The sequence below is a fragment of the Xiphophorus hellerii genome, chromosome 9 (assembly GCF_003331165.1).
Source record: "Xiphophorus hellerii strain 12219 chromosome 9, Xiphophorus_hellerii-4.1, whole genome shotgun sequence".
In the NCBI taxonomy this organism is placed as follows: Eukaryota; Metazoa; Chordata; class Actinopteri; order Cyprinodontiformes; family Poeciliidae; genus Xiphophorus; species Xiphophorus hellerii.
Genome location: NC_045680.1, coordinates 21,466,710 through 21,485,348, shown reverse-complemented (window position 1 = coordinate 21,485,348; position 18,639 = coordinate 21,466,710). Strand labels below are relative to the sequence as shown.

Genomic DNA, 18,639 nt, shown 5'->3' with positions numbered 1-18,639 from the left:
TTTCCCAAATGTTACTGCATTCCTCAAAGAAATATACCGACGACAAACATGTCGTATCGTGCCACTTCTGGATTTGCATTAACTGACTGAATTAAATAAATCTCCTCCTTAACAACAACTTGATTATCCATTCGTCACAAAACTGCTTCTGGGTGGTGGATACAGATGACTGTGTTGAAACAAAAAGGGCTTGGCTAATCTGAAACCACCAGGTGCCACAATGGCTGTGAAGTGAGACTATTTCTATAAACTGTCACAGGAAATGGAAAAGGGCGTGCCAAAGCCGCTATGATGTCAGTGACAAACCATCTTGCCGACACATTCATACCACCTCACCAAGGGTTGGTATGTTAGTAGGATTCTGAAACTTGAGACATCCAAGCTTATATGTTTTGGATATTTAATGTCAATCCTATAAATGTCAAGAGTTTTTAATTTTCTACAAAATGTAATAAAATTACATTTTCTGCTGAGCAAATTAGGAGTTACCCCAAATTTAATATCACCTTACATGACCCTTGTCCTCTGAAGGCGGTTGGCTCTGTTTAAATCTCTTGACATTTGGTTCGGCTTGCGCCTGACCTTTGAAGTGAGGGTGAACACCATGGAACGACTGAACGGTCCTGACGGTTGGACTGCACTGAAAAGAGACAAAAGACAATCTACAGAAGTCTGGCTGTCCAAGACGTTTTAAGGAAGTCTCTACAAAATCCAAAAGTTAAGTTAACCTAACTTAACTTTTACGGGAGGTAAGCAAGCATCAGACCTATCTTTTCTAAGAAAAATTCAAAGAGTTGCATTTGACACGGAGCGTAGACAAAGACCAGAATAATATTCTTTGGCGCGATGAACTTAAAGACTGAAATGTTTGGACAGAAGAACAGACGGACATGCTTGGCAAAAAAAAAACCCAAACAACATTCCAAGAAAATGACCTCACACCAACTGGGAAGCATGGAGGTGGAAGTTTGGGGATGCTTTCCTGAACCAGCTAACCATCATAAAATCTACCATATGTGTGTTTTTAGAAAAATGTGAAACAATCTTTATTTTTTTTAAAAGAGGCCCTAGCAAGTGTGTCAAACTCCAGTCCTCAAGGACCGGTGTCCTGCAGTTTTTAGATGTGCCACAGGTACAAAACACTCCTTCTTGTGTCGATCAGTTCTCCAGAGCCTTGCTAATGACTTAATTATTCTATTCAGGTGTGGTGCAGCAGAGGCACATCTAAAAGTTGCTGGGCAGGACTGGAGTTTGATACCTGTGCCCTACAGCATAACAATACTAAAAAGCGTATTAGGACTGGTCGAGAGTAAAGAAAATCAAAGTCCTGAGCAGAATCAATGCCTAGATGTTTTCTCTGTTAAGTTGTAGGAGTGAATTGAACCAGCCTGAATAAAAATTTTAAAAAAATTCAGCATGAAAGTTTGCAGTGCATCCTAAGCCAGACGGAAAGGGGAAGTTTGCTCAGGTCCTTGCATGGTAATAAAACTCATGACAGCTTGGATCAGGGGTTGCCTGTGCAGCAGCTTGTGACAGGTCATTAAAACAGTGTTAAATTACAACATGAATGCTGTGGCACTCGCTTAATAGTAACTAAAGACATGCTGGGGGGGGGGCACCCCTGGCAGCTACACCCCATTAGGTTCACTCTCTCTTACTCAAACACACCAAAAGTCAGAGGCAATAAAAAGACGCGTGAATCATTTGGGGAGTGTTTATTTGTAACAGGTAATAATACAGGGTGGAATACGTAAATCAAGATAGAACCCCCAGAAAAAAAGAAAAAAAATAATAATCTAAAAACCCACTGTAGAATGTCATATTCAGTAAAGATAAAAATAATGCTTCAATTTACATTAAGAAAGTGTTAGCTGAGGTAAAGTTAAAATAGGTCTAGAAATGTTATGTACTCAAACAGCAACGGTTCCCTTTGTTTTTAATTCAGCTTCTTTCCTCACCTTCTAGTAGTGTCAGAGTTTGTCTAGTTTGTTATCCCAAGTCCAAAAAGAGCTTTCGAGTGGTGTGGGGACACTGGCCATAAAATAGGGATATATTGGCATCACAGTTAACGAAGCTGTAGCGGGAGGGGAGGGGGGGATGCGGCACCTGACCAAAAGGGGGCAATGGACGATGGAGGCCCGCAGACATGGCTGCAGTCAGTCGGTGCTGCCTGCAACACAATAATGAATGTTTTGTGGTTGAAAAAGCGCAGGCCTGTGCCACGGAGAGGAGGGTGTTGGGCGCAAACACAAACTGTAGAAGCTAATAAGCTTTGGACATAAACGTAATCTGCAGTGACGGGACCTCAGAAGACAAAGCGGGGCGGTGACGCGCGACTGCAGAGCTGGAAATCACCGAGTGACTCTCATTTAAAACCCTGCACAAAAAAAAACGACGCAGCGCGGAGCTGAAGCTGCAAAACAAAACAAAGCAAACTGGGAGAGAAAGAAAGAAAAAAAACAAAAAAAACATGCAGTGCTTTGCAAAAATATTCACAACACAGGATGTTTTGACATTTTGTCACATTGCAACCTCAAACCTCAAAACATATTGGGGAAGAGGGGAGCAGAGGAGGGGATATGTTTTGCGATACGTCAACACGGAATAATGCATGAATGTGGAAGGAAAAGGTAAACGTGGTTTTCAGCTTTTGTGCTTGCTATTAAAAACCTAATCTGCTCAGCGTGGAATAACAACGCTGAACCATTTTACTAATTAGGTGACATCTAAGGGATGAACAGCATTGGGAGCTGAACACAAATACTTTCAATTAAACGGACTAGATTTTATTCAGGCAAATGAGTGAAGGGGACTGAATACTTTGTGGCACCGCCTCTGCCAGGACTCTATTCCCTAATCAGGTGACTTCTAAAGGCAAACAGTCTTAATTTGGGTTGTGAGAGTAAGAGCTGAGTGCAAATTCAGTAGAAACCACCTTTTACATGAATTTGTTTTCATTTGAGTGAACTTTTGAAAGCAACTGGTAGCGCTAGATTTTATACTGGGGGAACCCGGTAGATGGGAGGTAAGACACAAACGCACAACCTTTCAGGTTTAAATTGGTGGCGAAACTTAAAAATAATGTCATCTTTTCCTTCTACTTCACAAATATGCATTACTTCGTGTTGTTCTGTCTCATAGAATCGCAACAAGATACGATAAAGTTTGCGGTTGTGAGGAGACAAAGTGTTAAAAAGAAAAAAAAAACCAAACAAAAGTCAGGTGTATGAATACCTCTGCAAGGCACTGTGTGTTGGTATTGCTTGGATTAACATCAAGAGTCTTGCATAACCGAAGCCTTCCCATTTTATGGCACAGATGTCCAGCGGACAGGATGGTCGTCCTTCTCATTATTTACAAAAATGAGTTTTGGCAAATCAACGCTCAGATGCCTTAAAGCCATGTTGACTCTATATTACCCGGTAGAGCTGACACCAGCGGCTTGATTGACTTTATAAAATAAAAATTCAATTTTCCCAGGTTGATCTCTCTTTTTTACTTTTTAAATCATTATTGTACAAAAGCTATAGAGAATGAAGAGTTCAATCACAGAATCCGTTTCAACTTGTCCCTCCCGGGGTCCATTCCTCCACCAGCGGTCTGGTTCACCAGTCTGGCTGTGCGTCGCAGAGACGTTTGGCAAATTACTGCGCGTACGCATGTTACACAAGGTGTGGCATGGCTCTGTGTGTGTGCATGTGTGTGTGGGTGTGTGTGTCTTTGCATGTAGGCTCACTGCTGTGTGCAAAGGATGTGTGTTGGTGTGTGAGTAGCTCCCAGAGAGTCTGATTCTGCATAGTGATCCAGCAGACACTCACAAGCAAGGGGCAGAAGATACCCAAAAATCAATCAACCAACCAATCAGAAGCAGTGATCCCCCCCTCCCCCCCTGGTAACGGGCCATCCCTAAGAGTCTGGGCACCTCCCCGAGGGATCGCCTCGCTAGACGGATGCAGGTTCTGTCCGTTACACACGACGAGTGCGGGGTGTGTGCGCGTGCGTGCGTGTCACAAACAGGGAGGCACTGCTCGACTCAGTCTCTTCCAGGCAGCAGAGTCTCTGGTCAGACGCGATAGGCAGAGGAAAGGGTGTGAAAGTGACGGAGGGAAGGAAAGAAAGAAGGGAGAGGAGTGGCTCATGTCCGTAAGGCTGGGTGTGAGTCGCCGAAGGGGAGAGGAGAGAGGAGCGGAGAAGACAGCGCGGCGGAGGGAGAGCTGGACCTGTCTGGGTGATGGATGTGCCTCCTGCCTGTGGAGAATGACTGAGAGGGCTCGCTCCTCTGAGGAGGAGGAGCAACTGCAGAGAGGAGGAGGAGGAGGAGGCGTGTGGGAGTGTTGAAGCTCCTCCTGGGAGGTTGTTAGCAGGAAAAGAAGATGAAGGGCCTGGTCAGGCCGGGATGTGCCAGACATGCACGCACACGCAAACACACACACGCGCACGCACGCTCAGAGGTAAAGGGTTCTCCTCCTGTTCACTCAGTGCTGGTCAGGTCTGTCCTTCCTGGGTATTTCTTTATTTCTTCCCCTTGTTGATCTGGGCGTAGAGAGGGTCCTTCCCCTTCTGCTGATGAGATAGAGAGAAAACAGAAAATCAGACGCGTTTTGCTTTGCATAGCCGCAAACATCATAAACCCACAAGCCGTGACAGGTGCAACCCAGAGCTGCGTCGGTCGCATCTCACTCCTCCACCAGGTGTCAGTAGCGCACTGCCCTAAAGCCCAGACTTCAGTCAGTTCTTCCTTCGCCCACTTTTTAAAAAAAATATACATTCGTTATTGTTTCTCTGTGTCGCCGTGCGCTGACATGTGTGTTTGCTCCCACCTCGGGCTCACCTCCAGGACCAGCATGAATCAGACGTATAAGCCAGAGACTTTGAAAGACCGGCTATAAGTCGTCCCGTCTTAGTCTCCCTACGACTGAGCCAGAAGACGACGGTGCAGGGTGGCAGACCCCGCAGCCGGAGCACCGAGCCCCGCTGCATAACGCTCACATCTGGGCGGTTATTACAGACCGCCATAATTCAGTCCGCCACACTGGCAGCTTGGTCTGGAGCCGGCCTACTATATCGAATCTCTTCCTCTCATAGAGAAGCAAAAGATTTAGAGGTTGAAGTCGAGCCTCTGAGGAGGCAGTAGCTGCTCATACTGAATGGTAGCAACTATTTTCTGCTTGGTCATGTTAGAAATTCAACATTAGTGTACTGTTTCAGATAAAACTCTCAAAACAAACTGTGAGGTAGAAGGAACTGATACAAATTGGGATACTTATGTTCAACACCCAGGGTTGTGCAACCTTTACCTTCCAAGTAGACATATTTGCTCTCAGTCCAGCTGAATAAAACACTTTTAGAGCCACAAAAGTTACTTGATCTTTTCATGAAAAAAACCCTGCTGTGAAATATATCATTTCTAATACACATGTACTGCAGAACAATTGGCTATTTTTAAACCACCACCATTTCATTTCCTATATGTAGGTTATAAAACAGTTTGCAGATAATAGATGGATGGATGTTCTTCTGTAGCAAGTTTGTCAAACCCACTTTTATTTTGGGTCACATTCAGATCATGAATGTCTTCAAAGGGCTGGTTGTGGCAGAGACTGTACTAATAAATCTACTAATTAAAGTATTTTAGCTGTTTCTGCATTCAATGACTCCTTCTTAAAATACTATTTCAAATCTTTTCAAATTGATGTAATTTGGCAGTACGCACATAAAAACTGAGTTGACTTAACTGTAATCTAGAAGGTTATATTTCTTTGGTCCTCTGAGGCTTAGAGGGCCACAGAAATAACTGCGGTGGACCGGATTTGGCCTGCAGACCCCGAGTTTGACAAGTTTTCTATGCTTGTCGATGTTTATGGAAATATTATGTTTAAAAAAAAAAATCATTTCAACCAAATGACCATTAAGACAGGCACTTTTAGTCTCATTCTGTGAACATGCAAGACAATAATTCTATGAAAAACACTTCTTAAACCCACATTTCTATAATTGATAACACGAGTTGGTTCTCTATCATTTTTAGCCAAAGTTATGAAGAGCCATTGCGTAAGGTCCAAAGGGCCACTTGCGGCTCCAGAGCCACGGGTTGCAGAACCGATACGTTCTAGAATCACCTTTCTCTGCATTTTAATGTGCCACAGATTCTCAACGATCTGGACTTTAAAGGTATCACGTATGAATGCATATTGATAATAGAAAATTGCACATCAAAAGTATGAGGATGAAAGTTTAGAAAACTGTAAGAAAACCCTAAAAAAAACGTCTCATGACTCTCTCACAGCAGCTGGGTCTGAGGCTGGGCCAGCAACCTCGGCTGTGGGCTGTAAATGTGGCAGTGGGTAAGGCCAAGCAGTCAGCAGAAAGTAGCTGCCTGCAGGCCTGAGAGAAGTGACAGAGGGGCTGAGATGAGCAGTGACAGCAAGCACACACTTCACGATCAGCCAACGCAGCACCGCCACCGCCCTGCAGCATCGCCTCGCGTCCGCCCGGCGCTGCCAGGCGGGGCCACTTCATCCCGGGCCAAGACGGAGCGGGGATGAAAGGAGGGGAGGGATGATGGAGGCTCGGCAGAGGTATGAGTGATGTGCTGACGTGGCCCGACCTGGAGGCCCAGGAGTTTGATCTACCTTTGTGTGTGTGTGTATGTGTGATTTTATCAGCGAACCATGGAAACTGGTCATTTCACGGTAGACACCAGAGAGCGTTCGCTGGACATGATGAGATGACCCGAGAAAAAAACCCAAAAAAAAAAAAAACCCACTTAACTCCCCCACCAGCCTGGGAGGGGCTCGGCTTTTGGCTCCGATTCGAGCGCAGGTGGCGAAAGCATCGATCACAGGTGTGTTCGTCCGGGGAACGGGCCGAGGCTATTGGACAGGCTATTGGACAGGTGTGTTTGGGAAGATGTCTGAAGTCGACGTGATTGAGCAAGTAAACACCAGATGGGAGCGGCGGCGCTGGACCGGAGCGGGTCCGCCTCCCGCAGAAGGAGGAGGCTTCAAGTTTCAGCCAGATTCAAAGCTCAGGACCCCACATCCACCTGCTGCCCTGCAGAACCAGGGTCCAAAAGGAAAAAGAAAAAAAAAGAGAAAGAAAACGAAAAGGGAAGGAGGAGACTTGCTGCTCAGCCAGCCATCCACCTCCTCCTCTTCTGGAATCAGAAGGCACTTCAGGGCTTCTTCTGCTTTAATTAATGCCAATTATATGGGGCTAGTCATTAATCTTGGCACCCAAGTATTAGCTGATGAAAACAAAACCATTCGATTTTTTTTTTCCCAGTGTGAGTGCCAGCAGCTATCATTAAGGAGCCGCTGTTGAGAACCGTGTGGGTGAGGACGCCGGGCGGGGAGGCAGGGGATCAAAATGGCTCTCCTCTTTGGAGTGTGTGTGGGTCTCTCTCTCTGTGGCTTATTAAATAAGCATACTGCACCTCCACATGTTCCTGGCTGAAATTTCCGGCCGATGGAGGATTATTTTAGCTTGTCTATACGAGTTTCGTCACTTTTAGCGGCGGAGAGCGTATGACCTGTTAGATTACATATATAATTCATAGCATGTCAGCATAGATCACGGTTTCACTGAGCAAAGAATCCAAGATTAACATATTGTGCTGAAATCCCAGCAGATGAGATGCTCATCCAAGTGCACAGTTTCTGATTAGCTGTCACGCCGTCTGTCCCTCGGAGATGTGTGCTATTTACGGATCCGGGTGTGAATGCAGGACACAGTCGGAGCACAATGGCAAAAGTGTTGACGCACAAAAGGTCTTTGCAGTTTGCGTCAAATGTCACATATGGAGCGCCTCTGAGCATCTATTAACCTCGAACTTCATCACGTTTGATCTCAGTACAACCAGTTCAATGTATTTTATGCAACAGACCAACACAAAGTGCAACAATGTTTTGTCGTAGAATGAAAATGATAATTATTTACACTGACTGCTGCGGGGACCACAGATGCCGCAAATAGCTACCATTTGCGAATATTTGAAACCTCTTCTAAAAATGCCTTTTGTAGTAGTTCAACCACCAAATATACTTTAATATTCATTAGTATTCGGAGTGGAAATCATCTTGTTGTACTGCCACACGTAGTGTTGGATAAGGCTGTTTTATTGGAGTAACAAAGCTCAGCGATACACTGCAACGCCACAAAATCTAGTTTTATGGTGAGATGGTCTAGTTTTTAGTGCAAATATCTTAGCACACTTGAAAAAAACTAACTAAGTTTTCGGCAAAATGTTCAAGCTTAGTTTAAGTAAATTATTTCTTTAAAAAAGTACTAGTTCCACTGGACGATTATTTTACTGATAACATGGGGAAAAATGTCTTGTCATAAATTACTAGGACTTTTAAAAAAATAAATATTAAGGAATTGTTGAAAACAAGCTACTATATCTTGCTGAAAAGCTACTTGTAAGTTAGTTCAAATGTGCTAAGATATGTGCACTAGAAACTAAACAAAAACACTTGCTAAGATTTTGTGTTTTTGCAGTGTTTTACCCTCCAGCCAAATGGTGGCGCTGCAGATTGGGATTGTCTTTGATTCCACAGAAGACCAGGCTAATTTCTTTCACGTTAGAAGGTCTACAAAAAGTGACTCTTCCATGTGACATGTTCAATTTTCCAAGATTTGCTGTAATTCCTATAAATAAATGAGAAATTTTCCCACTGTACAGGCGCTCTGATGATTTCTTCCACAAAGCTGCTAACGTGAGATTAGCAGTCTGGTTTTGGGACCACAGATTATGGACTCCGTATGGTCTAGGAGCAGCTTCTTTGCTATTTTTAATGTTGCGCCACACAAGTTAATATCCACAGTCTCCCTTATCTTATCTTATCTTATCAACTTTAGGGGAATAGCCAATCGGCACCAAGGAAAACGAATGCTTCTCCTGGATTGGCTGCTTTGCAAGCGTCAGTAGGATTAGGATTGTGTCTTGGTATTCCAGCTTTCCAGACTTAAATTATTTTCAAATGTTTTAGAAAACCTCTGTGAAAGAGTCTGTGAATGTGCTGGACTTTATTTAGGTGTATTAGAGTAAAGGAGATGAACACAAATGTAGATAAAAAAATTTCTTTGCATCCTTTTCCTTCAGAATCCTCCACTATTCTAGGTTGGTCACAAAGGAAAAAAACACAATTATACTTTGCAGATATGCCAAAATGTAAAATAGTTCAATGAGTATGAAAGACACTGCAAAACCCACACTGAATTAGGATGTGTCATAAAAAGAACAATCGCACAACAACTGAGGCAACAAAGTAAAAGAAAAAAAAGACCAAGAAATACAACACAGGAGTAAAAAGATGACAGGCAAAAAGAAGAACAGATACGTGCAGAGAAATGACGGGGGAGGAGTGAAAGCGAAGGCTGAAGAGGGGGGAGTCATACCTACCCTGCCCTGCTGCCATCTAGCTCCCAGCCTCTGGACTGGCCTGTTCTGGGCTGGGCTCTGCTGTCTCACTGGGGCAGGGTGACCCAGAACCACACGCCTAAAGACGGGAGAAAAGGGGAGGAAGGAGGGAAAGGGAGGTGAAATTGACAGAGGGGGGAAAAAAAAGAGAGAAGGAAAGAGAAGATCGAGAAGAATAAATCTGAGAGACTGAAGGATCGGTAAAGACTAACAGAGCAGAAAGCAAGCAAAGATAAAGGTTTTAGCAACCTGAAGGAGAGGGGGGAAAAAAAAACCCCATCCAGTTTGTCCCTTTTCTCAGAAACATCATTTCAAGCGCGCACAAACACAACACTCGTGCACGCGCTCGTTTACAGTGGTCAATTATAAAAGCCTCCGTGGAGTTAGCTCCATCGATCCGGCGCTAAAACACTTCTGCTTTTTACACCTCTCCCCGCAGAGAGCGGGACGCCGTTTCTCTGCGTTCACGCCATCCTTCCTGTCCTCTTCTCTCCCTCCGTAACCTTTACACTGCACTCACTCGGTGCCGCCACCAGTTCTGCAATTTTTTTTCTCCCCCTTCCCTTCCCTTTTTTTTTTTTTTTAAGGGGTCAGGGTTGTGAAAAGGCATATGCGTGTTATTTAGGCCTACTGACATTTTCAACAGCGTGAAAGTCCTCTTTTTTTTTCCAATAATAGCTGGACTGGAGGCATAAAAGTAGTGTTTCACGCCGGGGGAGTGGAGAGCAGGAAAGAGAGAGAGAGAGGGAGGAAAGATGCAAAGAAATAGAAAAGAGAGGAAAAATCAAAGAGTAAAGCCTTGTTTCTTAGAAGGTCAGACATTCTACTACTCTTCTTCTTTAGCTTTTCTCCCACTGCTTATTGTCGGTTAGGGTGGGAAAAAAAAACAACTATTAATTGCCCCAGGAAGAGGAAGCGGGGCACTCTGCCTCCTCCAGCCGTCCCGGCAGAGATGAACCTGTCTGTTTAGAAGTGGTGATGTATGGACGCTACCTGGCTGATATTAATAACAGCTTAATGATGTCTCTGACAATTCCACCAGCTAATTTAACGCTGTGTTGACCATGCACACACGCACGCACACCCACACACACTCCACCGCGCGCTGCTATTCATGCAGTAAACCACGTCTGATGTGCATTTTTACGTGTGTCGGCACGAATGCGCGTTCATCAAGCGACACTGGCAACGTCGGCCCGCTAATCAGCCAGAGTGATTACCTGGCCCGCCAACACGGCAGCAAAGGCTATTTATCAGCGCACATTAACGCACCGTGTAGGTTACAGAGGCATCACGAAAAAGGGAGGTTTTAAAGGCATACACACACTTACAGCGTCCTCCTCCCCACTACGACTGGGGCTGCCCTCCGCTTCCCCGAACGAGTCGTCCGTGGGCGGGTCTGTGGCGTCCGTGGGCGGGTCGCTGACGTGAGAAGCCGAGGACTTGGATGGGGAGCCCTTCCTGGGGACCGGCGTAGGAGCTGCAGAGGAGAACAGACGGGTTTGGGTTTTTTTCACGGTGACGGGCACTGTGATGCACGAGGTGCTGGAAGGTCGTCGGCGTCGGCGGCGCGCTCACGGGAGTTGGTGGACGGCGTCGTGGAAGTGACCGGCGTCAGGTTCATTTGGGAAATGTCGAAGTCGTCACAGTCGTCCGTGTCCTGGGCGGTGCCCACGCGGCTGAAGTAAGAGCTGAACGCCTCTGAGGTTCCCGTTAGACTGGGCTGTTCGCCCTTCTTGGACGGCATGGCTGGAGGCTTCGCCAGCTGGAAATCCTGAGAGCACAAGGTGACGTCTGGTCAGAGAAGCGCACATTAGAGTAACTTTAGAGGTTTCTTTTTTTAATATAATGAACAAACTGTTCAGATGTAGCTCAGCTGATTGCAGCTTTAATACAGTTAATAGTGGATTATGTGTGACCTGAGCTTTCAGGTTTGAGTCTACAAACTAGATTGGGTTTAGCACGGGTCAAAGACTCTTCTATTAAAGCCAATCAAAAACTTTGTGCGGTGAATCTGCTTGAACTTTGGTTGATATGATGTGTTAAGTCAAAGTTTATTATTTTCCACTTTTCATTCCACTTTGGATTTAAACCCATAAAAAAAATATATTAAAAACAATCTCAAAGTGAGGGAAAAAGGAGAAGAGAACCAGATGTGGTAAATTCTTCAAAACAGTTTCTATGCTTCTCTAGGAGCTCTGACTCCTGTTTGCAGCTTTGCATGCGACTAAAACCCAATTATGTGACGCAGCGCAACACAAACAAGACGACCAAACAAAAAGACAGTCGAACTAAATACATTTCTGATCCGAAGTTTAAATACGACTCATCCTGGACATTAACGTTCAATTCATTTTGGGGCTTTAATTATACCTTTGGGCCTTTCTATTTGAGGTTTTAACAATTTGATGAAGCTAAAGGGGAAATGGACACACACGCAGGACCAGTTTGCTTTCATCTGATGGCAATTTGAGTCAGATGATTGACACTTAGGTCAGACAAGGTGTTTCAACAGGTTTAGAATACAAAACATAAGCTGGCATTAAGCATCTGAACAGCCTGGACCTCAAACCCGTCACACGTCGTATCAAAGCTGAACAAATAAATATAGAACATGGCTGAAGTCCAACTTGCCAATGGGACGTTCATCCAGTATTAGAGCAGGTGTGTGAGCATGTATGCACAATTCTGATCCCATGTAGCTTAGACAAAATAAAAAAAATATTTTGCACCTTATTTATGTTATTAAATATGTTCATATCTCAAAACATCTTCTCAGAACAGCTTTAGATGTATAATTAATGTTATGTTTTATGTTTATCGTGTCTTTTGATGCCCACTGCTGTGATTTCAGTAGGTTTTTTCTTTTATCCTTTTCTTTGATGCACTCAAGTGTTCTGCTTGTAATTTCGGATCCCCGTAAAGTGCCTGAGTTTTAAAAAAAAAAAGCTAAATACATTTTTATGAAAACTATATGCTGTATAATCATTACACCTTCAAATTTGCATTTGGTTCAACTCAAGCCCTGAACCGAAGCCGCTGCTCTCCCACCTTGAACATCTCCTTGCCCATCTTCTTCGGCCCCTCTCCGTGCTGCGGACTCGACGAAGCCGACGGGGACGGAGCGGAGGCGCCGGCCCCGGCGCCCGACTGGCTCTCGCTGGCCGGAGTCACGGTGGTGACCGGGGCGAGCGTCTGGAACATCGCAGCCGGCAGAGCCCCCACGGGTTGGGCTGGGAGGTAGGCTGTCGGGGAGAAGGCTCCAGCCGTCATGGCGGCCCACTGCTGCTGGGTTGCGGGGAAGATGTTGGCCTGGCCCCAGATCAGAGGCTGCCCACCCGGTATCACCTGGGCTACGGGGCCCAGAGGAGACTGGACCCCAAAGGCTAGCGGCGTCTGGGCAGCAAACGCCTGCTGGGACCAATGGCCAGAAGGTACTGCTCCCATCGTCACATAACCTGGAAGCACAGATTGGGCAACATTAGAAAGAGTCATTCCATTTCCCCCTCATTCGTTTCATAAAGTCTAAGAGAGGACACTCTTATGATTAGAAAACCCACATTTGGTGCTTCTCCTCTGTGCACAAACCCACAAAGATAATAAGACATGCATCACCAGAGAGCGCTGCCCTACTTCTGCCTGCAGCTAATGCGGAGCCGCTTAATGGTCATGGTGAACTATAATAATTACCTCCAGAATGAGGCAGGATCATTATGGGAAGGCAGAGCACAACGCAGTCTCATTAAAATCACTCAAACTCATCAGCAAAAGGTACTTCTTATTACACAGTCTCTAGTTCGCAGCTTCTGCTCTCTGGTAGTTAACTACAGGAGAGGAGGTTGACATTTACCCTCAGCCGCTCTGACACAGACACACAGAGCGACGACCAAAGGCCAGGAGGGGAGCAAATAAATTCATCCTGAAAAGGTAGGAAGTGAAACAGCTTGCCAAAGAATTCGTAACCCCTTTCACTTTTCCATTGTTTCTCACATAAAAAGTGTTTCATTTTGGCTTTTAATCTAATGGGCACAAATAACTCAGAGTGGAGAGTAACTGTGAAGTGGAAGCAAAATTATGCATGGCTTTCGTTTTTTTTTTTTTTTCCAGGGTTTCTGTTTCACCAACTCAAATTTAAGGACATTTGTAACACCATAATGAATGGAAATTTAAGACAAAAATGCACAAAAGAAAATTGCACATTTTATATTGTAGAAGTTCAGTTTTTTTCACAGAATGCCCATAATATCATTCGGATTAGCAACAGAAGTCAGACGGTCATCCAGATAGTGAAAGATTTACACTTACCCATGACAGATGCAAAAAAGCTAGCTAGCAACTCTATTAGCAGCTAGTTAGCGGTAGCCTCAACCACCTCAAATCACAGAACGAAACGAAGATGTCTGTGTGTGACTCGAACAGAAAAGTCCCGCAAGAAAAATAAACTACATAGAATATTGAAGATTAAATAGTCCTTCCACAACAAAATTTAACACCTGCAACTAATGCACTTAGGAACAACTTACTTCTTTATTTGAATCAATTTAAGACATTTTAAGGCTTTAATGTTAGATAAATGATTCAAGACTTTTTAAGGATGTGCGGACACCCTGCTTTCACAAATACAAATGAAAACATAGCAGCGCATTTGTATTTAACCTCCACGAATCGACTCTTATTAGAAACACCATTCTCTGCAGTTAAAGCTTCAAGTCTTTTGAGACGTGTCTCTACCAGCCTGTCACAACACCACACTGGCAGATTTCATCGATTATTCTTCTCAGATAGCGCAATCAGAATGGATGGAGAGTACCTGTGTGCATACGTTTTCAAGTCGCAGTTGGATACAGGTCTGGACTTTGACTGGGCCATTTTAACACAAAAAGTGACCCAGTCTCTCTTTCAGATTTGTCTTGTGTTTAGCATCCTCCCAGCATGATACTGTCACTACCCTGTGGAGAATCATCAGTTCTCCATGCTGAGGTTTTGATGTATGATGCTGAAGAAGAGTCGGTGATTTGAGTTCATGAATTCCATTTATTTATAACCACATTCCAGCAGGTCCGTTCTGACATGCTACCTTTAAGGGCTAACATGCAACAATTGATAACTTCTTTTATTAACCTCTGTCTAAGCTACGCCCCAAAGAGGGCGTTCCCTAGTGTGTCATTTCTTCTAAGCAGAGCTCTACTTTGAATGTCATTTCCTGTAGGTTTAGCTTAGCAACTAGCTAAAAGGGATAGAAGGAAAGCACATAATTCATCTATTCTCAACACCTGCTTCACAGTGAGGACGGTCTGTTAAGGATGATGCTTCATGACACTTGACTTTATTTAAGAATGTGAAAGTAAAGAGGCTTCATTGCTTTGTGTGCAACATTGGCTCGTTGGCACAAGAAGCCGGAGCTCGTAGTTCCACAGTGACCAACATGAACTTCAGTCTTCTCATCTTTTGCCACTGCTTTTCCTTCGACTGCCACTGCCGCCTCAGCTTCATGTAAGTCAGCAGTAGCATCCGAGGCGGCAAGCTAATAAAGCGTTTCATATTCAGCACACAACCGACTCCACCTTTCCTCCAGTCTCCAGTCATCTGCATTTCAATTCTGCTCTGTCTCTGTTTATTCCAACAGAACCTCCCCTCCCTTCTCCCTCTGTCCTCTGCATCCTAATCCTTTGACTTCACAGCTTCTCCTTATCGCCCAACGCGTTTGTTTGCCCGGTGCCTGTAGCGGCGGAGGCGACGGCGAATAAGCGAGGCCTCACCTGAGGGCACGGACGCAGGATTGAAGGGAGCGAACAGTTCCGTAGGCGGCTGCAGGCCCTGCGAGGGGTCGAGGGTGTTGGCGGGGGACGCCGGGGTCTGTGGGAATCGAATGTCAGGTGAGCAAGCAACAATACAAATAATTTAAAAAAAAAATGCAGTTTGATTAAAAGGGAAACACATTATGTCAGCATAGCTGCTACTCACGGACGGGGAGGTTATGTCAGGCGGCGTGGACATGTCTCCGAAAATCTCTAACTGGCTGATGTTCTGAGAAATAGAGAGGGGAGGGGGAAAAAAAAGAAAAAGGAAACAAACACAGTCGGTCAGGGAGCGATGGCTGCTATGCTCGTCTGGGAGACGAATCGTGAAGTGGTCAGCATTCCGGTGCAACATGCATCGCACACCGCATGCAACGCGGGAGCAGCTACATGTGGGTAAAACGCCACCTACCTGAACGCCGCTGCAGCAACACAGAGGAGGGGGAACAAGAGAGGTGAGCAGAGATGGGAGAATGAGATGAAATGATCAGGATGACAATACCCACCATGACTTATTACACTTGTCATCTGCCTCTGATAGCCACGCTCTCTGCTAGCTGAGGAATACACCGCCTCACATCTTTACTGTACCAGAGTCTCCTTCTGAGCCTGAGTCGTTATTGTTTTCCTCTCGTGGAGGACGTGTGTTGTGTCTCAGAGGGAATAACTACAGATCTTTTTGATCTGAACTTGTTCTGTATCATTTCCTTCCCATGGTTCTCTTTAATAACTCTCTCCTTTTTTCTTTTTTGTTGCGCATTACTAATATCTTTTGGCCAGTGGCAACCGAGGGAAACTATTTTTAGTCGATAAAAAGAATTTAAGCCTTGAATATATGGTCAGAGATTTGCATAAATCATGGATGCGGATAATTTCTTGCAGAGATAATGAATGTTCCTAGAATATCTCCTCTCCTCCTCCATTCACTCATGGGTCATGCGGACCGGAAAGTTCTTTTGTGCATCTATCAGAAAATGGATCTGTGATCACGACGTTGAGTCATGAAGAGTTTACTTTCACAAAGCCTGGGAGAAGATCTGAGGCCGTGGCATGTATATTTCATTGCAGCAGAAGCTGCTCTTGTAGAGAGATTAAGTAGTTAAGATACAGATGCGACAAGAATCAATGACAAAATTTCAATGGGATTAATTTTTACACATAAGTGCCAAAATTAGCAGTTTTTTTCAAGAAATGTTCAGGGGAAGAAAAAACACATTTAGCTCAGGGAGACATTTTTAAACTTCCTGTTCAGAGCTGCATCACTGACTTGGAATTTTTGGAGTATGAAGAAATTCTTTATTTGCTTTTAAAAAGAATTACAATTAGTGATGCACATAAAAACAGAGATTTTCAGCTCAAATAAACTACATAGATGAAAGGCCAGTAATAAATTCAAATAGCCAATCTTTAATGATCAGTGGATGCACTTTGAAGCAATATAATAATGACAACTCTCTTGAGTGTAGATGTCGTTACGGAGTAAATAAGGCTTAAAACGAGTCATTTTAAGACTAGCAAGAACATAAATATCAAAATCGCCTGAATTCTTAATTCAACCAGGGTACTGGCTGATGCAGATTCCACAAACATCAAGGACCAGTAAAGCTTTTTACTACTGTTGTGAATTTACAGTATTATTTAAAATACTGATGATGGACCAAAAAGGGTTGTACAGAAACTTAATTTGAAACCAATTTCAAAGTTCTCTTTACCAAAACAGGCTTAACTAACTGCAAATGAGTTCTGGGAATAAGAGATTGAAGTTAATTAATCAATCATGCAAAAATGATTTAAAAGGCAATCATATGTCTGATGGCATGTTGAGACATGTTCGCCATTCATTTAGGCAACAAAGCTAGAGAGAGCAACACTTTAATTTAAAATGAAAGCTAAAAGTTGCTTCATTTTCTCCACTTGATTTTTTTTACTATATTGCCTTGAAGTCTTCCTTTGTCTACCTGTGTGTTTTATTACCTTCCCAATGTATTTGCATTGGCTCCAGATTTTGGACCCAGCAGACAGGGAGCAACCGGCAACTTTTGTTACAACCCGTGTTGGTTTACCTTCTGGAAAGACGCTTCGAATGCTTTTCATTGTTGGCGCTGACAGCTGTCTTGTTGGGGCTGTGTAACCTGTCTATCAGCAGCAACTGATTAAGATACGAGAGTCTCTTAACTGGATGCTCAACTGCATGATTAGAGTGGTGAAAACATTTGTTTTAGATATGCAAATTAGATGGATGCCTGTTCGTTGTTTTTTTAACACTGAAAGATCTCGTTATTTGTTTTTTTGTTGTTGAAAGATTAGCAACCAGTTCTTAAAATGTCATCCGTTTAAAAAAGTTAAGGAAACTGAATCATAGAAAAGAATTTCTGGGATTTAATTCTTTTCTCTACAAACAGTTTAAAAAAAATAACTGACTGAATTCACTCCCAGAGAAGTGATCCCGTGTTTTGCTCGAGTTTGAACTTTGTCTGCGAGATATTTTCTCTCCTGAAAGACCTCCCGGCGGCGCTAATGGACGGGGGGCTTCGTCTCTGCTGCTCCTATTTTTCAGTTTTAGACAAACACACAGGTGTGAACGTGGGAGCGCAGCAGCGCAGCATCCTAATGTCCTCCTGGCCAAACTTGGCTGCTATGGCAACAGGAAAGGCGCATGTTTTATTCAGTAATGACAGAGGTCTGCGGTTGGGGTCACTTCAGACGAAAGAAGAACAAGAGGTGCAGAACCGATCAGGATGTGGCGACAAAAGCTCATCTGAGGAAGTGACTAGCGAAGCAGCTAACGAGGGCTGAGAGCTAACCTTTACGGCTCCCCGCTTCAAAACAGAGGAAGGCGTCCTAGTATGTATGTACAGCGCCTTACCTGAGTCACCATGTCCAGGTTTAAGTCTATTAGATCTGCAACTTCCTGCTGCTTCGGCTGCTGTTGAACTTCGACAGGTTTCTCGCGCTTATGTTGATGTTGATGATGATGATGATGATGATGGCGGGATTTTTTTTTATGTCCGTTCTGTAATCCAAACCCCAGTGTTAGATGACAGGTGGGATGAAAATGTTCTCACACACAAACATGTTAGTTATTTTCAATTCACACAAACACACAAACAGAAGAAGTGAAGTTTGATCTCTTGAATACGCCGTGTTAGCTCGTCTGCTAATCATGACACAAATGCAGGGCTTTGCAAGAGCCTGAACTTGTCCATATTTTGACACCTAAATCTATTTTACCGGGATTTTTATGTGCCAAAAACACAAAGTTGCTCACAATTATTCTGTGGAATGAAAAATGATACATGATTTCCCCGGACAAGGAGCAGAGATCCGTAGCTGGGGCGGGAGAATCTGTTGACAGGACGGCTAATAAGTGGAGCATTTCACAAATTTGGTGGAACGTCAGAAAATGCTCACTAAGAAGTC

The 18,639-nt window shown here is 44.1% G+C and overlaps 1 protein-coding gene across 13 annotated transcripts in view; it reads right to left on the bottom strand.

Annotated features, from left to right (window-relative positions):
* Positions 1-1,700: 1,700 nt before the first annotated feature.
* Positions 1,701-18,639, bottom strand: part of dab1a (DAB adaptor protein 1a) — a 256,990-nt gene continuing 240,051 nt past the window's right edge. For 7 of the 13 annotated variants that reach the window (XM_032572408.1, XM_032572409.1, XM_032572410.1 and 4 more), the window contains 7 exons: positions 15,386-15,448; positions 15,181-15,277; positions 12,473-12,879; positions 11,000-11,195; positions 10,747-10,901; positions 9,404-9,500; positions 1,701-4,560 (listed from right to left, as the gene is read on the bottom strand). In XM_032572408.1, coding sequence (XP_032428299.1) covers positions 9,420-9,500; positions 10,747-10,901; positions 11,000-11,195; positions 12,473-12,879; positions 15,181-15,277; positions 15,386-15,448 — 999 coding nt within the window. In that variant the 3' untranslated portion in view covers positions 1,701-4,560; positions 9,404-9,419. Of the gene's footprint in view, positions 4,564-9,403; positions 9,501-10,746; positions 10,902-10,999; positions 11,196-12,472; positions 12,880-15,180; positions 15,278-15,385; positions 15,449-18,085; positions 18,233-18,639 lie in introns of all 13 variants that reach the window. The other 6 variants (XM_032572415.1, XM_032572412.1, XM_032572414.1 and 3 more) reach the window with 6 other exon arrangements.